The 27,616-nt window shown below is 39.1% G+C and overlaps 1 protein-coding gene across 1 annotated transcript; it reads right to left on the bottom strand.

The window, feature by feature from the left end:
- On the bottom strand, positions 843-27,138 carry SLC26A3 (solute carrier family 26 member 3). The gene is made up of 20 exons (XM_018047224.1): positions 26,899-27,138; positions 26,271-26,410; positions 24,924-25,034; positions 24,260-24,432; positions 22,291-22,455; positions 20,605-20,757; positions 19,776-19,858; positions 16,146-16,293; positions 15,921-16,034; positions 15,736-15,813; positions 12,486-12,581; positions 11,186-11,292; positions 9,832-9,901; positions 9,651-9,743; positions 7,981-8,076; positions 7,434-7,667; positions 5,907-5,961; positions 3,322-3,464; positions 3,129-3,197; positions 843-1,428 (listed from the first exon to the last, which is right to left on the bottom strand). The coding sequence occupies exons 1-20, from the start codon at positions 27,027-27,029 to the stop codon at positions 1,405-1,407; spliced, it is 2,283 nt and encodes a 760-aa protein (XP_017902713.1). The 5' UTR covers positions 27,030-27,138; the 3' UTR covers positions 843-1,404.

Raw genomic sequence — 27,616 nt, 5'->3', positions numbered from 1 at the left:
GGGTGGAAAGATGCTAGTAGAGCTGATGAGGGGGAGAAGATCAGTAGATCAGTTTTGGCCTGTAGATGTCCAGGTAAAAATGGCAGGCAAATATGAAATATTCCTCTTTGTTCTCTTGCTTATGCAGTGAGTGGGTGGTCCAGCTTGCATTTAAGACATTATGTTTCTCAATGAGAAATTAGTGTGTTTAAACAAGAATATGTATCACATGCACAAGTTAGTATTAGAAAATGATTTTGAAGGTAAACCTGCTTGGCATGGATGAGTGCCAACCTTTCTTAATTTCAGTAATATAGCTGCTTCTTGACAAGTGGTTCTGTCTTCCAGTTGATCATTGGATGTCCTCTCCCCTTCAGTCTTGCTCTGATTTGTGTAAGTTTTATTTTTATCTCCCAGCACCAATCTCTTGACCTCTTCCTAAATAAAAGATCAGAGTTTTTGTCCTAGTCAATTTCCAGTATTTGCTCCGAGGCAGGCAAGTCAAGGTCCAGCTCCATGCGTAACCCTTACTCAGCATATTCACCTTAGAGGCCTCAGAGAAAATAAAACATTTAAGGATGAGGAAAGTGAACCTCAAGATATTATGGTTGAATGGGTTGTGATGGAGGTTGCTATAAAAAGTGTTGAGATTCTAGTTTTTAATTAAGAGAAGATATGTGAATAAGCGTTTGTTTTATTTTTCTATAATTGGTTTTAAGTCAAGTAGACAAGCCCTCTCAGTAAGACTATTAATAAAGGATGAAAGAGTACTTCGACAAACATTTAGAAGTGAGATCTAAAACAACTGGGACAACTTTTCCCGTTAACAGAGTGGCTTTATGTTGAACAGAGGCCACTGAATCTTTTACTGTTGGTGATGATGTTTAATTTCTGTTACATAAAATAAATAAATTTATAAAATACAAGTCTCATTGCAGAAAGGTTAGAAGGATTCTCATGTAGCAGGTTTCCAGTCAGATCACTGTAAAGAGGACTCAGCATGTTTCAGAAAGCTAATAAGAAACTTAATAAAGCAAGACACACCTATTGTACAGTTGATTTTTTTAAGTGAATATATGTCAGTGTGAACTATATAAATTACAAGATTCAAAGCAGTGGTGCAAATGCACTGCGAACTATGCACAAAAGTAGTGGCTTGGATGGAAATCTGTCAGTGCTATAAAAATACTTATAAACAAAATAATTTTCTTTTGAAAAATCTACAAAGTAGAAAATTAAAAGCATTTACATAATTGGTTACTAGATATGTGAAAAATATACCATGCTAGAACAATCTCGTTCCAAAGTTTGAAACATAATTTCTGTCAGAAATACTCTTCATACAATGTATGAACTTAGCAATAACTTTCTGGGTATAAAGTTCTTCTTTATGTGAGGGATGAGGATCTCTGAATTACATTTTGTTTAGAATTTTGTTTCAATTGGTACCTGGAAGAAGAGAGAAAGTTTTTGTTTTAAAAGACTTGTTAAGTTCTATCCCTTTTAATAATCATATCTTGTATGTAAAAGGAGTAAAATCTGATTAAAATTGGGAGCTAGAATTTACTGGATTCACCAACAAATTTGTCTTCAATTTTAATGATCAAACATCTTCCAGGGATATTTGGTTAATGTAGACCCATGTGATACCATGTTGTAGTAGAAGTGTATTTTTCAAAGGCCTAATTTAACCAAAATAATATAATGTATTGTAGTAATTATTTCTTCACATTTGTTTCAGGGGCCACACAAACTCCAAGGGCTTATGTATGCTGGCCAGGGACACTCAGCTTTTACATGAATCACCACTGGTGGCATAACCACAACCGCCAATTTATCTTCCTCTAAGTAATGCAAGGGGCTTGTGTTAAATGCTTGTTTTTTTAAAAATATAGAGAAACAGATACAGGGTGGTATTGACTATATTCTGTCTGACAGTTGGTTCTAAAGCTTTGATCAGACATTGGATTGAAATTCTGTTCCTTTACTTTATCCCTTAAAACTTGGTGACGATTCTGAGTCCAGCTGCTGGGCAGAGGGTTTCTGGTAAGGCTCTCTTTATAGAGTCCTCAGACATGGTGCTAGGCGTGAATTTCCCTGGGAAACAGCCCCAGGAAGCAGAATTATGGTTCCCCTCACCCCTCAGGTCTATCAGAATTTCTGGAATGGCTTTTTTATCTAAGGTTTTTCTATTTGAACTCTTAATCACGCAGGGTTATCTTAATGCTATACATTGCTTCTAACTTAAATTCCTTTTTGATACGCTTCTTAGACCTTTCTTCATATGAGAGAAGACAAGCATTGGATTCTTCCTTGGGACCCTCACTTCCAATAGTTTTTCACCAAAGGATAGAGCCAGTATAATATAGCTCTTGACATCAGACAGATCTTGCTTCAGATCCTATTGCTGTCAATTTGGTGCGTGACCCTAAGCAAATTAGTTTAACTCTCTGAGCCCTTCTAATTTCCTCATTTGTGAAATGAAGATATCTTCTTTGCGTGTTGTAAAGATTGAATCATGAATGTAAGACACTTACCATGTACTTGCTTTATAGGGGATACTCATTTTGATTTGTAGTTCTGCTTTTCCCAAACTAGGGACAGACCTTGAAAGGACTGAATATTCTAGAAATGAATGTTCTAGAATGAAATGGCGCTATACAGTTAAATGATTTGGCAACTCTTTCTAGTAAGGAAGTGAAGGAACCTAACATTCAGCACTGAGCTAGATACTGGCTAGGGGCTTCCCATGCCTCTAGGGGTCAGGAAGTGTACTTAGCTTCTCAGCTCCATCATGAATTCATCTGTAGGTGGAAATAGTATTTCCTTCTCTGCCTCATGGATTATGACAAGACCAGAATAAGATCTTGGTTGTAAATACTTTGAAAACATAAAACATTCTCTTTCTATATGCTCATTATTGCAATAAGAGGTCTAGTATCACTGTTTTCCATCTCTTTTTGTATTGATCTGAGTTTATTTTCCCCTAATGTCCCTATTAGATGGGGATTGCTTCAGTTTCCTAGGAATGAGGCACAGAGGCTCAAACAGGGGCTGGACTTTCTGTAGCGTGCTGGAAGAGGCCTCAGCATTTTGAAAGTTCTTCGTCATACTGTCTATTTATACATAAACCTGCTGAAGATTCTTACCTGACATTCCCGATTACGTAACCCTCCATTTGTACTGATGGTGAAATCATCAGATTTTGCTTCTACTTCCTGAGAAAACCAGGATGGAATTAAGAATTAGGAATATGCTTTTTAATGTTGAAAAATAAAGAGAAATTTGAAGAAGTACTGGTGGTGGTTTATACAAACATGAAAGTTGCTCAAAAGTTGATACCTGACTGGGATTAAACTTTGAAGTACTGTAATCTTTCTTCATCAAAATATGCAAAACAGCATCATGGATTGTTAAGAAAAATATTGAGTCCTTGACCTCATCATCAAAAAATTCACACCGTGTAAGCTTCTCAATGAAGTCATCTGAAGAGAGGAAAGAAAGAATAACAGAAGTTAAGTGTTTGACCATGGGTTTCTCCTTGAGGTTGGGGACTTGAATGTCTGTTTTCAAATGTGCGTTTCACTGGTGTTCGGTAAAGTGTTTGGGAGTTGCAGCAGTACAATGTTAGTGTACCATTAGTACAATGTCTTCTGGAACTGAAGGGCATCTTTGTAATAAAATTACATGTGAAATACCAAAAAGGATCAAATGAGAAACACTGTTAGGCAGGAGCCTTGTGGGTTAATTTCTCTTGTTAATAACAGGAGCTTCAAAGGTGGCTTATTACTAAAAATGGAGATTCTGCCAAAATAGAACATACAGTCATGGACCAATGTCATGGTTCTGGATTTACCAATTAGCTTACTGTAGTCCATTTTACCAAAGCTGCTGGATACCATCAGAAAACATCTTCCTTGGCTCCCTCCATTACCTCTCCATTAATCTTTGAGGAATTACTTCTATTCTTGGAAGAACTAACCAGCATCGTTGGCTCAGATCAGTCAATCAAATATTGCCTCATGTCTATTATATGCAAAGCTCTGGCTGGGTAGGATCAAAAGATAAATTAGACATGAATCTTGCCTTTGAGGAAGACAGAGCACATATATATTATCTTAATGAAAAGTAGAATCATAGAGGCAGGAAGCAATCTAATTTTTTAAATTAATGTTTTCTTGGTTCTTAAAATAATGCCTAGAATATAGTAGGTCCTCACATTGTTGTCAAATGAATAAGAGGGGCACAGATCATGTGCTGTGGAAATTCAGAGAGAGAAGGGTAAACATTGTTTCCACTTGGCAGGATTCTGGGAAAGTTAATGAAGCAGATACCATTTAAAGAATGCCTAGGATTTGGGGCAAGAGGAGGAAGAGAAGGTATGAAAGCGTGGAGGTGGGGAAGTCTGTTCACAGGGAAACTTTCAGCAAGGACAAGACCTCGCAGTAACTGCAGCAGAGGGAGATGAGGGCTCTGCGGTTGTCAGGATGCAGGTGGCATTCAGTGAGCAAGGGTGACGACCTTAGCTAAGGACCTAGAGGGGTGCCAGGCAGCAGAGGCAGCAGGATGAGATGCTTTCAAGAGACCTGGGATGATGGAAGAGTAAAATTGTTTAAAGGATTACTGAGATTAAGAGGATGTTTTTAATTATAAGGAACCCTTGAAACTAGGGTATATCTGTAGATTTTATGGACAGGAGCCAGTACAGAGCAAAAATTAATGCCTGTTTCATACCTCCCTAAAATGCTTTCTCCCAAGACACTTTTAAGATTGATTCCTTCACTTCATTCCAGTCTCTGCTCAAATGTTGAGTTTCTGGACATCCTTAATCACCTGTGTAAAATAGCATTACCCCTGTGGCTCTATGTCTCAACCCTGATTTTTTTCTTGACAGCATTTATCATTACCTGAAATATCTTTGTTTATTATCAGGCTTTCCCACTGGACTATAAGCTTCATGAGAAAGATTAATGGGATGAGTCAGAAAATGGGATGGGAGAACATTCTAGGGATGGACAAGGACACTGATTAGTTCTTTCAGAGGACTTAGATGAGAAAGGATAAGGAGCTAGATTAAGGCTGTAGAAATGGAGAGGAAGAGACTGATTCAATATTAAATATTCATGGTGACTCACCGAATATAGAGGAATGGGGAGGAGAGATTAAAGATGGCTCCAAAGTTTGTACTTTGGGCAACTGGGTGGGTATGTGGTGATGTAGTGACCAAGATAGAAAAGGAGAAGTAGTAGTTGGGGGGATGTATATATTTAGTTTTGAATATGTGTATCTTAGGTAGTTGGAGGACATCCAGATGGTTGAATACACGGGTCTGCTGCTCAGAAAAAAGGTCTGAGCTGGAGATACAGTTTGTGGGTTCATTAACATAGATAGCAGTGTGGCTAGGAGCCAGTGTGAGGTACTGCAGAGCTCTGAGAATGGTGGGAAGGGACTCAGAAGACAGGTCTTTGAAAAGTCAGGGAGACAGAGGCCAAAAAGAGCCCGCTGTTAAAGCTCTGAGAGAATGAGGCTGGGATGGGGGTGGTTGATCTTTGATCACCGGGATATCATTGATGACCTTGGCAAGGGCAGCCTCATCAGTGAAGTGAAGCAGAGACCAGGTAATTATGGGCTGCTAATTCGATGGAGGCAAGGAAGAGAGTAAACCTACTTTTTTAGGAAGTTTAGAGTAAACTTAGGCTACATATTCCCTCCTTTGCTGCCCGTTAAACTAGAATTAAAATTGTAAAGTCAATTATGTATCAACACAACTCAAATATAAAGATGCCGTTTCCCTGGAGATTGCTGTTGGAAATCTACAAATTAGACCTTCTTGGTGATCATAAAAAATGCCTGTTCTTAGGAGAAGCTGTCTAGATTGAGAGCTAGCAGTAAAGGGATTGTCAGAAAATAAAAACAGAACAACTTACCGTCAGTTCCAACAATATACACGTCTACCTGGATCCTGATAAATTCTTGCAGAATCTGTTAAAAAGAAAGCAGATCTTTCTTAGGGAACAGTTTCACTTGTCAGAAACGTAAAGAAAACTATCATAATTGTGTCGTATGCTAATATGTTGCTTTCAGAGCCCTTTACATTTTTAAAAGAGATAATACTATAGAGATACTAAAATTAATAACAAGGCTCTATGACAGAAGTCTAAAGGAAAGAACTCTTCTCTTCAGTCAAAAGTTAAAGACGATCACTCTTGAAGGAAGTATAATGAAAAAATGTCTGCTCTGACTCAAAAGAGGAACTCTGATGTAATTTTTAAACAGTTTCTTCTATGGAATGATCTTTACGAGAGCTTTCTCTATATATAAACGTTTTAAAAAACCCATAACCCATATGTTGTTCATTATTCCTGTCCACAGTGCCTGAATGTGTCTAGCACCAAAGAATCTTTATCCATTTTCCTGGTCTCAAGGCTCAGAACAAATGCCAGTAGTGATGTGAGTAAGGTTATAAAAGATAAGGAAAGTAGCTTGTCCTGTTTACATTAATATCAATAGTGATCATTAATATCACTATTATCATCAGTAAAAACTTTTGGAGGCTCTACTGGGCTGAAGTAAGAATTAGGACCTTCAGGAAACCTAAGGTAGAGTCCCTGTCTTTTGTGCTATATGCCAAGATCAAAAAATAAATGTTATGTGTATTTTCTCCTTCAAAACAAAAATAAATAGACAAAAGCAAACGAAGAAAAAGCAGTCTCACAGGTCATGTGATACTAAGATTTTTTTAAAAGGTTAAGTTTGAAGGAGATAAAATTAATCCTGTTTTCTAATTTTATATCTAGTTCACCTATACTTAATAGATCTTAGCTCAGTTTTTATGTAGGCAGATTTCTGTTTAAAAAAAAAAGCAAAAGAGGGGGATGTTAACATTCTTAAATTTTCTTTATATCTGTTTCGGCATTTCTGTTAGAAACTCTTTTAGAAACGTTGACAAACCTGTGGTAAGGAAACAGCTTGCAACCAGATTGTTACAGTTCTGTTTTTTAAAATCATACGTGACATATATTCTTTCATATATCTAACTTAAAAAACAAAAAGACAAATTGTTACATAGCCAAGTTAAAGTTCATTGGCTTATGACAGATGAGGATAAAAATAAAAGGACCACTATTCTACTTTCTTGCAAGATCTCTGTTTCAGGACAATTTAGATAGAATACCCACAAGGATTTGAAACACAGCAGAACTGGAATTTAATAGGATTGTGAGCAGTATTGCCTATAAGCATATGTCAGAAATTATATGCAGTCTCATGGGAAATGCACTTTAAAGGGTCCACCAAACACACCCCACCTGCACTCCCTCCATGAAATATTCTAAGATTAAATTTTACTTCTGCTTAAGCATGCATGTGTTATCTAAAGGAACATCCGTCCACAAATACAACTTTTTTTTAACCTGTAGTCACTGATTAGTTGTTTTCATTCAGAAAAAAATTACCGTTTTGAGACCCCTCATTGAAGAAACATCAAGAAATGACACTGCTGAAAAGTCAAGAATGAGGCTGTGGAGGTTGATTTTAGGGACCACAATGTTGAGAGGAAGATTAGCATTCCAGTCTATTTGGAAAGGCAGGTCTGTGGTATTGATGGGCTGATCCAGCTCTTCAATCTTATCATTGTCCAGCTCTTCATCAGAATCTTTAAAGCCATCAACAGTACATATAAATCCTTTCTGCAAGAGAGGACACTAACATGCGTAAAAACTCTGACCAAGAAAAGCACTGAAGGTTAAGGTTAACCAGTGAATTTCTGAAGCATAGAGTCAAAGTTGGCTCAAGTGATGGGATTTTAATTCTTTTATTTGGAGAATAAAAATTTTCCCTGGAGAATACAATTTTAAAGAGACCCCTAAAAACATGACACTAATTGACACATGAAGTACCTTGTTTATCTGCCATTTCATTAAAAGAAATGGAACCAACCACTTGAACTACCTTTTACTAAGCTTTTAGCTGTAATACGTAGACATGTGGGAAAGAACTTACTGGTGTTACTTGTAGCAGGCCTTTCTTCTGCATTTTTCGGATTTTCTTCAAAGCCTTGTTGCGCTTGCGAAGAATTCGAAGTGGACGAAAGCCAATCTGAAAAACCCATTGCTGTGTTACAAGAATGCTGAATATTCTGCTACTTGTATAGCATAATTCTACTTATATAACCTAATTCTAGCTATAGCATAATTCTACTTAATTAAATGGGACCATCATAGCATAATTAAATGGGATGGGTTGAGGGACTGAGACATATATGAAAGATACTTACATTAAAATTTAAATTTGCTTTGAAATTCAAAACTTAACATCATCATTGAGGGCACTGTATCAGACCTATGGTCTGCTACTCTGTATGCAGTTAACTAACATTGAAAAACCTCTGTACCATCCAGGTTTTATCCCTAGAGTATCCACAAATGGATCGAAACTATTTGAAGTTTTTGTTTTCTTTCCACACAACCCTTAGGGAATTTCATTTTATTTTTTTCCATTTGTTGAATATGAGTGGTATCTAATTAGTATCCTGCTTCTAGATATTTTTTATTCTATTAGAATTTGTATAATTATCATATCTACTATATGAACTTTTTATAATTTTAGTGTTAGATATGAGGGTAACCTTCATTTTTTTCCCTTTCCAGAACAAATGTGTTCTTACTGCAGTAATATTTAGCTCCAGAGTAATAAGTACGTGTGTGCGTGCTAAGTCGCCTCAGTCTTGTCTGACTTTGCGACTCCATGGACTGTAGCCTGCCAGGCTCCTCTGTCCATGGGATTCTCCAGGCAAGAATACTGGAGTGGGTTGCCATTTCCTCCTCCAGAGGATCTTTCTGACCCAGGGATCAAATCCTCATCTCTTATGTCTCCTGCATTGGCAGGAGGGTTCTTAACCCATTAACACCACCTGGGAAGCCCAGAGTAATAAGGAGGATCAAATTATATAATAAAAAACCCTTGACCAAAAAATGTAGTGAGATGAAAAGATACTAGATTAAGTGAAAAGAACAGTATCTAAAGCCAGATAGACAATCTGATCCCATTTTTGTAAAAAAAAAAAAAAAAAAAAAACTTGGGTAGAAAGATATTTGATGCATAACAGATGACTAAAAATAGTTAGGGCTTAAAGGCAAGCTCTATGTGAGGGACAGAGCGGACCAGAAGGAATGTGAAAGAGTGCTGAGCTTTTGTTTTTTAACCTTAAAGTCTGCTTTTTTGTCAGCTTCTTTCCAGTCCACCAGGGACACTAGTTGTTATTTAGTGTTAAATATTCATTTATATTTTATTTATTCATTTTTAAGTATTCACTTGCTATCCTGAATCTCTTCAATGATGCAGTCAAATATTAAAGACTCCCATTGTTTCTGAAGTTGATTCCCAAGGAAAATCTATAGGAGACCATCTATCTTATGGTAAATCTTTTTACTTTACAGCAATATATAATGAAAAGAGTCTCTATATGGGACCTTAGATAAAAAGTCTCATTTCCTAACATGTTAATGGACCCCTATTAAGATAGTTCCACCTGGGACAAGGATACAAAAATATGAACACTACCCATCTGCAGTATTTGTGAAATCAGTGACCCTCCTCCTTGTTATAAAATAAGCGTTTCATTCCTAGGTATTAAGTGGAATTAAAAAAAAATTAATAACCCCAAACCTTACAGCATCAATAAGTTTCTGCTTAAAGAAACTAATGTTTGCAAAGTAGATAGGAGATGGGCATCTGAAAATCTTCACGCCTTCTGGTTCATATATCTGTAAGGCAGATAAATCATATTAGATGGTGCCCATTCGATTTATGTTAATATTACTTAGCAAATAAGAGTAAAAAAATGAAGCTTACTTCAGAATAATCTTTTCTATTCTTATAGATGTTGCTCCTTCCAACGTTAGCCAGGGTGCTGCATTTGGGACTGTAGGGAAAATCAACACCAAGTGAATCATTCCTGCATATTTATTAAGCCTATAAGGCTAACACTGGTGTTTTCCTAGCAACCCAAAGCAGGCTCGCTTATCCAAAATTTAAAGATTGGAAAATTCTCATGCCATCATGCCCTGGAGGGCAAACACCTTGTTTGACTGACCCTCCCACAGCTCCGAAACTGTGCCTCCTCTCCCATCTCCCACATCCAGTTTACAAAGCACTTCCATATGCCTTTGCCATTTTGATTCTGAATATTACAGTTATTGGGTGAAATAAGGCAGATACAATCACCTTGTATGGATGAGGACATAGAGAACTATTATGACTTGCCTACAACCACTCAATTTGTCTCATGTTTGATGAGTCCCCAAGAAATGAATGAAAATATAAGTAAATAGAAGAGTGTGGGAACATCTCAGTGTAAATGTATTCCATCAGTCCATCAAACTTAAGTATGATAACACCTTCTATTCTAGAACACCTTAGATCCCAAGAAGCCTTCTCTCTCTGTCACATCATATAATCCATCAAAGGCTGAGTGACCACATGGTGGTGATGTTTTATAACAAATTTAAGAATCCAGAAGATGTTTGGAGAGGAAATCTGTTTGAATTCTGTTAAAAAATCAAGACTTCTAAGTGGCTTTTGTGGCATTTTAAGTTGAAAGGGGCCTTTGAAAAGTTCTCTAAATCCAGCTTCATGATTTCCAGGTGGGAGTCCAATCTAACAACTTGCCCAGAGAAACAACCCTCCCTCAGACACACAGAATCTCCAGAATCTTCTCGGGAACACTTGCCCTGTGTTTAACAAGTCTGAGGCAAAGACAGTAAACTTGCTCAGAATTACTTCCAGTTTACAGCTGGGTAAACAGACTTAGGGAATTATGATTTATTTGAACTGTCAAAGAAGGAAGCAGACCAACAACTGGTGAGATTCGGCTGATGTAAGATTGGGCCATCTTTTGCCTTCAGGTCTTGGAGTGAGGCAGAATAGACTGGCCAATCTTCTTTTCTTTTCTTTTAGGGGGGTGGGGTTTGCATGGTAAGGCTTGTGGGATCTTAGTTCCCCAACCAAGAATCAAACCCACAGCCCCTGCACTGAAAGTGCAGAATCAAGCACTGGACCACCAGGGGAAGTCCCAGTCTGGCCAGTCTTGATAGATTTGCATACCTATCAACTAAACTGCTTTCCCCCTAACCAGTGACAGGTTTTTTCCTCCTCTGACCCAGGCAAGTCAAAGCCTGCAAGGATGCAGACCACAGTGAGCACTTACAACTGAGTCCTGAAGACGATAGTCAGGAGCTGAAATGCCACGCTAGCTGCCAGGCCCAAACCGAGCCCCAGGACAACGGCAAAGATGAAGGTCATGACCCAGATTAGCTGTCAAAAAAAGAGCAACACATACATTACCGTTTACTACTCTGATTCAAATAGAGTGTCCTAGGTTCAGAGGTATAAGAAAGCATGAACTTCTAGTGTCCAAAGCAGAGGTCAGGAGTACACAGTAGAAGGGAGCTGCCTTCCGGTCATTCTGCTGGCTCAGGTTCAGATGCTGCAGAAGCGCAAGCAAATCTTTCTAAAAATCCCGAGAGAGTGTATCCATTTTCTAACCCCATCCCTGAACCAGTTAAGGAAATGACTGAATCTGTCCCAGCTAAAATTCCAGAACCAGTTGCTGTTTGTTATTAATCGGTAGAATCTGGACTAATATCTTACTTTTGGTCTGCTGATTTAATAAAGACTACTATCTCTGCTGCGGGTTTCCCTGGGGAGCCCATCTGCTAAAGAATCTGCCTGCAATGCAGGAGACCAGGGTTCGATTCCTGAGTTAGGAAGATGCCCTGGAGAAGAGAATGGCTACCCACTTCAGTATTCTTGCCTGGAGAATTCCATGGACAGAGGAGCCTAGTGGGTGGGCTATAGTCCATAAGGTCACAAAAAGTTGGACACGACTGAGCGACTAACACTTTTATCTCTATCAGACTCCTAGCGTGTCCCAGAAGTGTAAAAGTCCCTAACACTGATCTAGCAGCAGCAAAACTAAACCTGGCTTATTACCTCATGCTTGTTAAGAACCATAGGCTATGTTAACAAGCCTTTTTACACCACAGACTTTGACCCTGATATAATTTAGGGACACAGCTTCTCAGAGCAAGGCTTGTTGAGAGTGAGGGGAGGCTTTACAGAGTGTTTCCGAAAGGAATGTTCAGAATTTGAGTTCTTTGGACACTGCCATACGAGGTAATGAAGACCAGAAGCAATGAATACCGTAAGATTCAGAGTTTCTGTGGCATTAGAGATGACTACAAGAATTTTTAGAAGAGATCTAAGAAGTTGTCTCTTTGTGCTTCATGGACTATTTCCTACTTGTAAGTAACTCATCATTTTTCATTCAAATCCCAGAGAATAATCATTAGAGTGTGCAGTTTCAAGATAGCAAATAAAACAAGCAGGTTATTTGAACAGGTAGATAGAAACAAGATTTCCCTTTGTTTACAATATAAATATACATTTTACATCAGCATTAAAATGAAATTCCAATTCTTCTCTCAGATAATATCACCTCTACTTACACAATCATACTTATCCTTTCGCCACAATCTTCGTATTTCCGCAAACTGCATCAGCATTCCTTTCAAGTTTCCAAGTGCTAAAGCTGCCAGGACAGACTGTGGAAACATGAAGAGCAGATGTACTTTGAGATAATCCAGTAACCATATAGAAGCAAAGGTGAAGGCTGTAGATAAGCGAATCCTTTCAAGGGCCTCAGAGCCTATCAAACGATACACCCTTTTCCTGTGTACAATGCCAATGCATAGCACAGCAGCCCTGGAACTCTGACCTATCCCCAGGTATGATTTTGGCTCCACCACAGTGACAGGAACGTGCCATCTGATAGCACTTACTCATCTGTACCTGGGGACACAGAAAGGCAGATCTGAAGACCTGTGACTGAAAGCAATTCTTTCTAATCAGAGATAGTCTAGTGTGTGTCTATTTACTGTAGTAGGGAGTGGGTGTTGCTCTTTGTTTAAAAAAAAAAACAAACCTCAGGGAGCTTGGGGGTCTTGGAATAGAATTCAAAGCTTTAGCTCAGTTCAGTTCAGTCACTCAGTTGTGTCCTACTCTCTTTGACCCCATGGACTGAAGCACACCAGGCTTCCCTGTCCACCACCAACTCCTGGAACTTGTTCAAACTCATGTTCATTGAGTGGGTGATGCCATCCAACCATCTCATCCTCTGTCGTCCCCTTCTCCTCCTGCCTTCAATCTTTCCCAACGTCAGGGTCTTTTCCAGTGAGTCAGTTGTTTGCATCAGGCGGCCAAAGTACTGGAGCTTCAGCTTCAGCACCTGTCCTTCCAGCGTCAATGTACTGGTTTTGATATTGCCGTGTAGCTGTGTAAGATGCCACCCCTGTGGGAGCTGGATGAATGGTTCACGGAACTCTGTACAATAAGCCTCCTGCTTTGGGGAACTTTAGTATAAAACAAGTCAAGTGCAACTTGCAAAGGAGACATGTTATTTTTTTCTTTTCATTAATTCGTGCCTAGTCAGTATTCCATGGAAAAACAGTTTGAAACTAGGTAAATAACAAAGGGGCTTCCCTGGTGGCTTAGTGGCAAAGAATCTGCTTGCTAATGAAAAGACTCAGGTTCGAACCCTGGATCAGGATGATTCCCTGGAGAAGGAAATGGCAACCCACTCCAGTATTCTTGCCTGGGAAATCCGATGGACAGAGGAGGCTGGGAGGCTACAATCCATGGGGGTCTCAAAAGAGTCGGACTTAAACTACTTAGTGACTGCTTAGTGACTAAACACCCACAAATAAGAAGGACCTGTATAACACAGGGAACTATACTCAGTATCTTCCAATAAGGGAGAAGAATCTGAAAAAGAATATATAATTGAATCACTTTCCTGTACACATGAGACTAATACAGCATTGTAAATTAACTATACGTCGATTAAAATGTTTTTAAATTAAAAAAATTTTTAACAGTTTACAATGAAATACATACACAGTAACTCCTTAAAAAAAATAAAGATTACAGAGCATTGAGAAGCCGCAGACAGGGAAAGGGGGATCATTTTACCAGGAACTGGCTATCCTGACTGTAATTGAGACTAAGGATTAACTATTAAAAAAAAAACGCTTAGAACTCCGCTGATACTAAATAAGTGCTTAAGGAGCATTCATTCTTAGCTATCATGAAAGGTTATTTTGCCTTCATATGATAAAACAGACCAGTTATTTAGATGAAACAAAAACATTATAGACACAGCGATCTAAGAAGTAATTGTCAGATGGATCCTTTACAAAGTAAAGCCTTTAATTAACATCCTGGCCAGTGTGGTTGGTGTCATTTATTTACGAAAGAGATAGGATTTTAAGTGGCAATTGCTTTTTTTTTCAGTTTCTCCAAATTGAAGTGGGTGAGGTAGAGACCAAGGATATACACAGGAAGAAGTACACCGGGCCGAATTCTCTATGTAGGGGGGTTGTGTGTGCATTTATTTTTATTGAGATATACAATTCTTACACATAATATTTCTTTAGGGGTGACTTTTTGACTCCTTTTATGCCATTCCTTTGGAAATCAGGTTAGCACAATAAAAATGCATAATTTTGACAGCAAGTACTGTGCACTGTTTGGCCAGGTTTGGGATAACCATATCAGGACACCAGAAACCTGGGATAAAACTCATGTTCCAGCTACCAACCAACAAAGAAAAAGGCCTACATAAAAACCAACAGACTTTGGTGGACTGTGTCCTATGTCTATGTGCTCTGTAGTCAGAGGTATAATTGGATGTTTAGAATAACAACAATAATAATCTTCCCAATAAAGGGTATCACTGGTTAAGTGTTTATCTTGTGCCACACCCTGGACTAAATATTAATACTTCACATGCCCTATTTCATTTAATTTTCACAACAACTCTGTGAAGTGGGTGCTATTTCCCTCTCTGTTTTACAAATGGGCAACTTGAAGTTCAAGAGGTTAAATGATCTGCCTAAATCACAGAGATAATAAGCAGCAGAGCAGGATTAGAAGAATTTCTATAGGACTAGAGCCAGTGCCTCCTGTACTACCTCAAAATCACATTAACACTGCAAAGAACAATATATTGACCATCATTTGGTTTCCTACAGATCCTGTGTTTCCTAGGGCCTGCTGCTATTTTTGTAACCTGGGTACTGCAGTGGTGGACAAAGCATAAAACTGCACCCTCAAAAATTACAGTAATTCTGGAGAGGCAGACAGAGGAGCATGAGGGTAAAGGTGCAAGGTCAAAGTCTAACCATTTGCTCCCATCCATCAGTTTGACCGTTTTGGTCTTGGAGTCAAACTACACTCTGGGAGCTGCAGGGCGTACTCCTAAGAACAGGTTGTGTGGTTGGTAGTACCATTCTCTGAATTCCATACAGGCCTCAATGGCATCAACCTTTAAGAAAATCTTCACTTTAGTCAACCCATATGGAAGCTTCAGTGCCAGGGTGCCTTCCAATCTAAACATTAATCATATCTGGGGTAAACACATAGAGGCTGAAGAGCAAAGTTGATCAGCAGAGTAGAACTGATAAGGCAGTGTAGAGTTTTAAGAGTAGCGTTGTTGGATATTTGCATTCCTAACATTTATAAAGTAGTGCCAAGAGAGAAAGAAATATTTTTGGCCCATAGAATATTGGCTAAGAAGTACTTGAGAGTTTGTAGATACTCATGTTCCCTAGTTTAGTTTATGCCTCCTGAGTTTAAGAACCAGAGTCCTCGGTTCATCATCCAAAGGAGAGAGATGTCAGCCCGAGGGATGAGTGCTACCTTTTGTAGAGGCTCCAAGAGAAATCCGATGGCAACAATGACAATCAGCACGATGATAGCAGAGAGAAGGCCAGCTATCTGTGGAGACGAGAACATTTCTCATCACAAACTCAACTTTCCCCCAGGGTTCCAAATCCCCAGGGACTCATGCAAAGATGGGCCTCTTAGCAAAGACCCCTCAGGACCTGAGTTTTGCCTCCTGTACTCTCCTGGACCCCCGATCTGGAGAGAGAAGTACTTGCTGCAAATCCTTTGAACGATCCACCGAATATGTTACTCGCTCCCAAGGCGATCAGCTCCTGACAGGAGAGCAAGGAGGAATTTTTTTTAGATGCAGCACCATCAATATCATGTATGCAAAGTAGTAGCTCAAGTTGCCTAATTAGACCCATTGTCGGTTGTATACTTACCTGATTGCCATCAATGGGATAATCATACTTGAGGGAGTAGACGCTGGCCACAGAAAAGGCCACTGCAAAGCCAACAATGGCAATGCCAAAGGAGTCTCCAATGGTATCTTGGAAAGTCTGCCTGCTAGGTGTGACAGGGGCCTGAAACCTGAAATTGAAATTAAGCAAGTCAGAATGTTGCCCACCTGGTTAGAAGCCTTCAACAGCATCCTTGTATCCTCAAGAAAAAATCCAAATTCCTTAGCAAGGCCCCAATGACCCCTTGCTCCACATCGTGCTTAATTACTACCATTTCTCAGAATTTAGACTCCAGCTATACCAAGTTTTCTTTGTTTCTCATCACCCATCATCTCCCACCTTGGAAGCTTCTAATTTTCTGTTCCCTCTGCCTGAACCATTCCCTTCATTCCCATCCTTCCCTCCAGAAAGTCATTTCTCATCCCCAAGGTCAGGGTTAGGCGAGATTGTCTGTGCTTCTCCAGTATTTGATTCCTCCTGTTTCCATCTGCCCTCCCAACCGGAAACTCTCACCCGGACCCAGAGCAGGGACAATGACTAGTTCACTGTTCTATGACCAGGATCAAACACTTTTCACAGCATATATCAGGTGGTCAGTATTTGTTGAGCAAGTCAATGAATGAATGAATGCATTCTAGGCTGAGTTGTGCCTTTCAAGTATGACTAGCAAGAATTTAGCACCACTGAATATCTTGCAATCTGTTATCTTAATGTTGAAAAGCAATGCTGCCTGGATTTGATATAAGATTGTAAAACTAGTCCAATGATAGTGACAAATCTGATATGATTTTGCTAGTATAGCTGCATTACAGTGTACATTTAGATCAATATAAGCTTCCTGCAAAACATCTCAGATCCCAGTTGTATTGTTACATTGATTTACAAAGCATCACTCATGATACCGCCAATAGTTATCCATGGATGAAGGCTCTTTGAGCAAATACAGTTCTGAGACAAGGAAAGCAAGATATATTTCCCTCCATTGATAACAATAACCTTTCATGGCAAACTCTTAGCAAACAAGCACTGGACTCTGCCCTGAGCTCCACTAATCGGCTACAGCCAACTGCAGCCGTGATGGAGAGTGGGTTTCCATTTTAAGTGGGATTATGTCAGGGAAACACTGAAGTCACAGAGGATATGTCTGTGTTTATACCGCATGAACTTAGAGCAGTTAAATAAATTTACTAAAATGTTCAGCTCCTATAAACATCTGTTTCTGATGTAAAACTTATTACAACTGGGTTAACTGGGTCCATTCAATTCTTTTTTAATTGCTGTTCATGTTTGGTAAGTATTAATACAGTTTTAGCTCTAATTTCGAAGGAGTATTATTATTTCATATTCTGCAGCTTTTATAAATCAGAAAGTTAGCTAGGAATATTATACATGTAAAATATAAAATGAGTGATACAATTTGCATTTTATACCAAAATACCCAGAAGCCTGCTATTATTATTTTGTTCTAGCCTCTAAACGCCATAGGCAGAATGATGTGATGGGGGTTTGCAGCCTGAAAACTGGACTGATTTCCTGGCTGTGCTCCTCACCCAGGTTCCTCATTTGTAAAGTGCTGATAGTAACACTTGTTCTCTTTTCTTCATAATTTTTGTGGAAGGTTCAAATAAAACAATGAATGTGAATACTATTCACACATCGTAAAGTACAAAGTGCCTCTTAGCTACTATTACAGTGTCCCTCTGGAATCTGAATATATCCTTGGTGTTCTACTTTTTCGATGATCTCTCTCCTTCAGCCAAGTATTTGCACTCAGTGTACATGACTTCATAAAGTCACTTCTAAGATGTCATATTCATTAATAGCAGATTAGCAATAATTAATAATCATTATCTTTCACTTATATTCTATTTGCAAACACCAATGGGCATTTAAAATGCCCACTCAATCATCACTCAGAAGAAGTGGGAGTGTAAAAAGCATGTTAAGTGTCTGGCACAATAATTTAGGTGATAAATTAAGAATAGCAGTAGTGCAGTTTGAATACTTACAGTAGGCCAGGCACTTCAGGATATCACATGCATTAATTAACTCACTTAATCCTTACAAGAATCCTGCGTAATAACTACTATTTTTAGCCCCATTTTTTACAGCCAAAGATATTAAGGCACAGAGTTTAATTATTTGCTCAAGGTCAGGAAGTGAGTCTGGAGTAAATTCCAGGCACTCTGCCTCTAGAAAGCATGAATTTGCTTACTGGGCTACACTGCCTGTCTGTAGGGTGTGATGATCTATAAATATGTCACCCCCTTCTTCACCCACACATACTGTGGAAAGAAGTCCGTTGACATTTAAAATACATTTACTAAGTAATGTCACTGTAATTCAGTGATCTTAAGTTTATCTTTTATTTCCAAAATCTTCTGACAAGATAAAGTATAATCACTTGAAAGTTGCAGAGTAGAGAGAAACCCTAGAAATAGTCTTTCAACTTCAGCCTAATTTCTACCATTTAAAGTGATATTTGTGATCTAAATATCACAAGTATAACACATTTTTATCTGGTGATAAAAATATTTTTTGCTTAAAAATATATATTTGCTTCTAATAGAAGTTCCCTTGTGGCTCAGACAGTAAAGCATCTGCCTACAACGCAGGAGATCCCAGTTCAATCCCTGGGTCTGGAAGATCTCCTGGAGAAGGAAATGGCAACCCACTCCAGTATTCTTGCCTGGAAAATCCCATGGATGGAGGAACCTGGTAGGCTACAGTCCATGGAGTCCCAGAGAGTCAGACACGACTGAGAGACTTCACTTTCGCTTTTCACTTTCTATTAGAAGTTAGTTATTTTTAAGTCAACAATGAAATGCATATAAATTCTTATTCCTAGAATAATTCTTAAATATTCCTAGGTATGGAAAGGAGGGAAGGTTTTCATTTTTGTTTCATTTTCATTTCATTTCGTTACCAGGAATACAACGTTTCCTTGGTAAGCAAGCTGGAAGAAACTGATGCAATGGTCAGAAGGCAGAGAAAGGAGAGAGCACAAAACTGGATCTCTCTCAACAACTGAATAAAGGCAATGGACTACATTTTCAGACTCCTTGTAAAAACTGCACCTCCCAGCCTTTTGGAGCGGTAAGAGTTGCTCTGGGCTTGTTTTGAACTTGATCTTGAGAAAGGACAGAGTGTGCCCATCTGGATTGCTCAAGCAGTGTGTGGCAGGTATTCCTTCAGTGTCTCCTTTGAACTATTGGAACTTGGCTCCAGTAACTTCAAACAAAACACTACATAGTGTTTATGGTAATTAATGGCCAGGGAAATCTGGTTTCTCTCGGTTCTTTTTTACGAGAAGGAACAAGTTTAACCTCTTTTTCTACTTCTACTATCTTGCTTTTACGGGCGTGTGAGTCCCTTCTCTGATTTGTGAGTTCTTTCACATGGAGACACTTTTTGATATTAAGAACTGCAGACCTGATGTCCTTCGTGACTTATTCCTAGAAGGACAGAAGTGAGCCTTCCTCCTGGATGCGTGATGGATGCCAGATACAGGGAGAGTGCTGAGGAGGGTTAATGCATTTCAGCTTAGAGTCCTCTGTCACTACTGCTAACTCTCTTGGTGCTTGGAGATGCCATCATGAGATAGACACTTACCCAGGCTTCATCTCCCCAATCACAGCCACATTAAACCTGGTTTTGAAGTCAAAGCCATAGGATACACCCGTTGCGATCACAGTCTGCAAAGTTGCAAATTGCCCAAGTTAGAAATGGGAGATGTCACTAAGAATCTTGCTTTGGAAAAAAAAAAAAAAGTACCATTGCCAAAGGCCACCCTTTGACCTATTACGTAGGAATCTCAAGCTCAGGTTTGGCTACTTTTTGAGAAGTCCCAAGGCAATTCTAATGTACTACTGAAACAGAACCACAGCTTCATTCCAATGAGTCTATCACCAGGCTTCTCAGAGGGCAGCTCTCTTGCCTTACATGGAAAGAATAAACCTCAAATCATCAAAGCAAGTTATTAAAGTATGAATGAAGAAAAATACCATACTAAATATCATACCAGAAACTGCAGAGAGATTGCCTGTCTCACTAAAACCTCCTAATTTACAGATAGGGAGGGCTTTCAACATAAAAACACAAGGCAGAAGGTGAGGGTGGGATGATTTGAGAGAATAGCATTGGAACGTGTATATTACCATATGTGAAATAGATCACCAGTCCAAGTTCGATGCATGAAACAGGGCACTCCAAGCCAGTGTACTGGGACAACCCAGAGGGAGGTGGGAGAGGGGTTCAGGATGGGGGACACAGGTACACCCGTGGCTGATTCATGGCAACATATCACAAAAACCACCACAATATTGTAAAGTAATTAGCCTCCAGTTGAAATAAATAAATTAATTTCTAAAAAAGAAATTAAAAAAAAAAAAAACCACAAGGCAAACGAATTCTGAAAGGAAACCAGAAGATGATCACTTACCACAATGAGCTCAATTGGGATGGGCACAGGAAGCTTGGCTTTGTAGCGCTGATTTAGTTCTTTAACCACAAATACTACCACCAGGATAACCAAGGATGTCACAAGGTCTGCAATATTAGTCTTCTCTATTTGTGAGAATACGGACTCTAGGACCTGAAAGTATAAAAATTAAAAAACCCAAGTGCTATATTAATGTGTAATTTGGATACAACATTTAATTCCAAATACATAAAAATAAACGTAAGACATGAAAGGACTGACAGATGGATAGCAGTTGCCTGTTCTGCTCATGTTAGACACTAGTAATTGTAGAGACTAGCATGGAGATATGAGAAGAGTAAGTTAGCGTAGCATTGTCATCGCACTGGTTTAGCGATGCTCTTCATCTGGTGTCAGATTTTCTGGGATGCTTTTCACATTTTTAGAACTGGTCTCTTCTACTCTTAGGTGTCATTGCCATCGTTTTTTTTTGTTTCTTGTTTTTATTATTGGAGTAAAATTGCTTTACAATGCTGTGTTAGTTTCTCCTGCACAACGAAGTGAATCAGCTATATGTATACTTCATTTTTCATTTCATAATCAACACTATTGCTCTGTCCAGGGAATCACCTTTCACCTTTGACAGTTTTTCTTAGCATGTTTCCCCTGAATTCCTGGCTTTTTAAATTAAGGTTCAGACCCCTGATATTGCTTCATTGACTCTCTCTGTCACTTTGGAAAATAGCTTCCTGGCTAGCTGTGCACTGTTTACAGTCTTAATTCTCAAGGCCAGTTGGATTTCCATATCTATGGGATCTGGACAGCTCAAGCAGGCCCAGATTGGATCCCAAATGACTCCCTAAAGATTCCACTTCTGGAATAGCTCTGAATGGGAGTGAGAGAGGTCTGGTTCCAACTTGGAGCAAGTTTTGCCTCAGACTCCCAAACACTGTCTTGATAGAAGCACTAACAAGCCCAACAGTAAGGAAAAAGAAGGAAATAACAAAGAACAGAGAGGGAAGAATTTAAGCAGAGACTAAAAAAAAAAAAAGAAAAAAAAAGATCAATGGAACTAAAAGCTAGCTTTTTGAAACGATAAACAGAGGAGACAAACCTTTAGCTAGACTCACAAAAGAAAAACGAGTGAGGACTTAAATATATAAATTCAGAGGCACTAAGAACACTGTTTGTTCTAAAGTACATCCTCCAGAGGAGAGAAGAACCACTGTTCTATTTACATATTGGCCAATTTCCTTTTGCTTTATAAACAAGGATACATAAGAGTCAGAAGAATTTCAATTCTGAAAAAACAAGACCTGCTTTTTTAGAAATAGGGAAGCAGTGCCATCCAATTAGCACATTTCTTTCAACATAAGATTTTGAGAAAGATTTTAAAACTCGGGACAAAGCTTTTCATCATGTGCGCCATCATTTTTTTTCTTTTGAAATATACTGAAGAGTCAAACCTAGAAGAAGTGATACTTAATTTCTGTTGTTTACATCAGCTTCATGGGAGCTGTGAACGATTTTCAGTGTTGTTCTCTTTGCCACTAACTTTTTCTTCATGTGAATACATTTCTCAGCCTGTTGATTTCCTGGAAGTTGTTAAGTAAGCCCCATAGCAAAGGCACAAAAGGAAAGTTCTCTGGGAAACATGATAGTGAATTTCGTGTATTCCTTATCTTTGAAGCAAAAAAAGATACTCACTTTAAAAAGTGAAAATGGATCGGTATGTGCGGGGACTGTCAGCTGAAACATAAATTTGAGCTGGGATACCACAACATGAATAGCGGCAGCGGTGGTGAAGCCACTGATTAGGGACTCAGATAGATAAATCACCACGAAGCCCAGCCGTAGAACCCCCATCAGCAACTGCAAAGAGAGGACAGAGCCTTGTTAGTGTAGATTCACAATATACCTCGGCAATCTGAAAGATCAACCACTGAAATGGTTCAAACTGTGGAGGTTCAGCCTCCACTCTTGGGTCTGGAAGAAAAAAAGTGTCTCAGCCTCTTGGAACACCTCCCATTAAGGTACCTCCCTCTGCTTCCCTCCTCCCCGCTGCAGCCCCAAATGTTACGTGGTGTTCAAATAGCACATCATTTCAGTATACCTCCAAGAACTAGCATGTTTCTTTTCTTCCCTCTTTTGAAGGCAAAGTATTTTTAGGAGACTCACCCCATAAACTTTTCATAGCAGAATTTTATCTAACATCAGTCCTCATAATTTTTCCCAGGGAATTGTCAGTTACCTTTTTTTGGTTGCTGTTGCATGCATGGGCAAGCATCCATTCAGATTCCCTCAAACAAGTTGGTCAACTTTTATTGGAAAATAGATAACTGTTTATGACATCAAAACTGCTTGATTTTAACTGAGGGCAAAACTGATTCATTCCTCCAAAGCATTAGGATTTTGCAATAATGTAAATGGGTATAGAAAGTTGGCCTGACTCTCCACTCCTGTCACCAGAATGCAACCTGAACTGTGAGGTTGCAAAAGCACTAGAATCGGAGATGTACTCAGACCCCATCATTGAACTGACATATCACTATGTCTTGGTTTGAATTGACCCTTTTTTCACTTTTGTCTTTAGGCAACACCTTGAGGCGTTTGACATTATTACTATCTAACATTTTGAGAACAGGGACATTTTTTACAATCCAGTCATGGTGGTGGGGGTGTGGCTTGGGAGTAAGTCTTTAAGCCCTTCCCTAATCTATGTGGACTATAGAATTCTCCAGTCAGGATATTGGAGTGCGTAGCCATTCTCTTCTCCAGGGTATCTTCCCAACCCAGGGATTGAACCCCGTTATCCTACATTGCAGGCAGATTCTTTACCGTCTGGGGCTTTCCTGGTGGCTCAGATGGTAAGCTTCAGGGCTTCCCTGGTGGCTGAAATGATAAAGAATCTGCTTGCAATGTGGGAGACCCAGGTTTGATCCCTGGGTCAGGAAGATCCCCTGGAGAAGGAAATGGCAAGCCACTCCAGTATTCTTGCCTAGAGAATTCCATGGACAGAGTTCATGGGGTCACAAAGAGTTGAACACGACTGAGCAACTAACACTTTCACTTTCAATAAGAAATTGGGCTTCCCAGTTGACTCAGTGGTAAAGAACTTGCCTGCCAATGCAGGAGCCACCAGTTCTATCCCTGGGTTGGGAAGATCCCTTGGAGTAGGAAATGGCAACCCCCTCCAGTATTCTTGCTGGGATAGTTCCATGGAAGAGCCCGGCAGTCTATAGTCCATGGGGTGGCAAAGAGTCAGAAACAAATGATGTGACTGAACACACACACACAATGTGAAATGAGAAAAAATTTCCAAGCTGCCAGTTTCTCTATTACTTGCATACAGTTCTGTTTAGTAAGAACTGTGAGTGTATCAATTCCCAGGTATTCTATTGAGTTCAGCATTGACTTGTCATCACATGTGCCTCCATGTTCTCATATTTCCTACTCTCCAGACCCATGTTCACTCCTCTTCGCAAAGTGGATCTGTCCCTCCTCTTATGGTTGCCATGAGTGACTCTTCTTAAATTATTTCCAGTGGGCCACTGAGGGAGGCACACCAACTAACAGGAAGAGTTGGGAGGGGTGGCAAGAAGGAGAAAAACCAGAAAGATGTGTACCAGTCAGGACACATAGATTGGGGAGGGTAGATTATGGGACAAATGCTCACCTGGATGATTCCAGAAAGCATTGTAACTGTTGCAGCCACTATCACCTTCTGCTCATCTATTGATGAATCATTAGTCATTGAGCTATTAGTGAATGTTGAATCAGCTGTATTGTCTGTTGCGGTTAATCTCACAACTACTGCTCCCACCATCATACTCAGAACTGGAAATGGACCTAATAAAGAGAGGGTGAATTGTGGTCATTATGCTTCCCCATAGCACAGTTGTCTTTCAACCAAAATGTAGCATGTAGAAAGATTACCATCTGGAGTTCTGGTCTCCTTCCCAAGCCTCAGTTCTAATTTGTAATTACAAGAAATTATGACTCCTCTTCTGGATGCTGCACAATATGGAATTGATACAATTCATGACTGGGGCTTCCCAGGTGGTGCCAGTGGTAAAGAGACCGCCTGCCAGTGCAGGAGACACAAGCGACCTGGGTTTGATCCCTGGGTTGGGACGATCCCCTGGAGGAGGGCACGGCAACCCACTCCAGTATTCTTGCCTGGAAAAGCCCATGGACAGAGGAGCCTGGCAGGCTACAGTCCATAGGTTTGCAAAGAGTTGGACACAACTGAAGCAACTTAGCACGCATACACAATGCATGGCGAACGTCATTCGTAAAGAAAAAGCAATGAGCATTAATTAGCCCAGTAATTCACTTACCCACAGATATGTGTCTAGAAGTGCCCAAGAAAAAGTAGATGATGACTGGGAAAAAGGCTGCATATAGCCCATAGCCTGGGGGGATGGTGACTAGCAGTGCAAATGCTAAACCTGTAAATATACAAGCATCAGTGTTCTTATTTCATGCAAAGGATCATAGAAGTTTTAATTAGGGTCTTCTAGTATTTAAGATTGCACCTTAAAACTTGTTTTATTAACTCAAATGTATCAAAGATGTAAATGTAAGAGCTAAATCTATAAAACTATTGCAAGAAAACTTAGGTATAAACCTTTGTGTCCTTGAATTAAGCAAGGGTTTCTTAGTGACACCTATAACATAAGCGGCCAAATTTAAAACACATAAACTGGACTCCATCAAAATGTAAAAATGGGTACTTCAAAGATACTATGAAAAAGGGAAATGACATCCCTCAGAAAGGGAGAAATTATCTGCAAATCATATGTTGGATAAAGGTCTATTATCCAGAATGTGTAAGCAACCATTGCCACTCAAAAATAAAAGACACATAACGTAATTTTAAAATATACAAAAGATTTTAAAAGACATTTCTCCAAAGATATACAAATGGCCAGTAAGCATATGAAAAGATGCTCAACATCATTAGTCATTAGAAGAATGCAAATCAAAACCACAGTGAGATACCATTTCATACTCAGTAGGATAGCTAAAATAACAAAGGCAGACAGTAACAAGTCTTCACAAGGATGTGGAGGACTTTGAATCTTCACCATTACTAATGAATTATTATATGACACAGCAATTATACTCCTAGGTATATACCCAAGAGGATTAAAACATACGTTCACACAAAAACTTGTGTGCAAGTGTTCATAATAGTATCAGTGTTATTCATAAAAGCCACAGGGTGGAGACAACCCAATGTCCATCAACTCATGAACGGACAAACAAAATGTGGTGTATCTACAGAGTAGGATCTTATTCATCCATAAAAGGGCATGAAGGACTTGTACATCATGGGAGAAACTTGCAAACATTATGCTAAGTGAAAGAAACAAGACACAGAAGATTGATATGTTCTGTGATTCTGTTTGCATGAAATGTCCAGAATAGATAACTCCAATGAGACAGAAAGTTTTTGCCAAGGGGCTGGGTGGAGGGAGGATGGGAAGTGATTTGCAAGAGATTTGGGGGGATGGATATGGTGAAAATGTCTCAGAATTATTTAGCCATGACAGTTGCACAAACTTAGTTGCACAAGATTTTGTAAATATCCAAAACAAACAAACAAACAAACCCAATACCGAATTTACCCATTAAAAGGATGAATTTTATGATATATAAATTACATCTCAAAAAAAAGTTACCTTGCAGTACAGCCACCAGCCCTGTGCTGACTCCAGAAACAATGTCACTGAGGAGCCATTCCTTTATGCGGTATGCTGGCAACCAAGATGCTATGGGGAACAATGAGAAGGCAATTTTCTTGGCCTTTTGTGCAGAACAGCTGTAACAATGAAAACCACAGGTCAGTTAATTAATATCCAATTTTAAGTTTAGTACCTATTGTAGATGGAAATTTGTTAAAGATGATATCATTGCACTAATCTTCCCACTAATATTCACCTCTTTACACGTACTAGCTGCCCTGACTACCACCAAAGGTTTTTTTTTTTTTTTTTTCAGAAAAATACTTCTTTTCTTTAGCTACAATAGAACTTATTTGTCATCCTCAGCTTGACTTGTACAACAGTTGACAGAAAATTTTCCTCTGTCCTCATCTATCAGTTTTCTGATATGGAAAGATGGTGTCGAGAGCCGAGATGGTGTTCATTTCAGAGACTACCTTTCTAGCCCTGGAGTAGGAGGTTTGGAAATCAAAGATGAAAAGACTGACTCTGGAGACTGGGCTAGAAAGAAGAACTTGGAAGCTTAAAAATTTCAGAGAAAGTGCTTCATTTACTCCTAATACCAGTACTTTAGAAAACATCTTACCGGCACAACTTTTTGAGATGATCCAGAAGTGTCTTATGATGTCTGTGTTTCTTCTTATGTTCTTCCCCAAAAGCATTTGCAGAATACACTGGCCTGGCCACAACGTACTGATTCCCGATGGGTTCGATCATTTTGCTTTCTCTGACGGTTGTAGTAAGTGGAAGACCTTTGAAACTATGTGGCAAACGCTTCTTGCCTTTAGCAGGTTAAAATGCCTGAAACCAAACACAGCTTGCTTCTTAAATAACTCAGAGATAATGTGATGCAATTTACAGATGAGTGAGCTCTGAACTGAATGTTACCACCTTTTGAGATCAAAAGAGGCTGGATTAAGGGACCTAGACCGTGTTTTGTGACAGTGATATCTCTTTTTACTGCAATGAGCTGGACATGGATTCATTGGGTAAGTAAACAAGGGTTTTGATTGATTGATTTTTAAAAGATTGCCAAAGAACAATAGGAAGTGAGTGACTCAGTTTACTAACCAGTCAGTGCATTTTTGATTTGTAAAGCAAGAGCTCAAGAAAAGAATTTACTCAAATTTTTTTTTCAGCAAAGTTTCCAAAGCTATGGCATTGTGGATACTGGGCCACATAAGATTTAAATCAAAGTCTATTCATTGCTGATAACTCGAGCCAAGGCTATTCCATTTGATCCATCAGAATTTTTGTAATATCTTTTAAAATGCTTTTAATCTGTGAACTTCAAGGCATATTGC

This window comes from Capra hircus, chromosome 4 (genome assembly GCF_001704415.2).
Source record: "Capra hircus breed San Clemente chromosome 4, ASM170441v1, whole genome shotgun sequence".
Classification (NCBI taxonomy): Eukaryota; Metazoa; Chordata; class Mammalia; order Artiodactyla; family Bovidae; genus Capra; species Capra hircus.
Note: the sequence above shows the minus strand (reverse complement) of the source record. Positions and strands in the feature narration are given on the sequence as shown.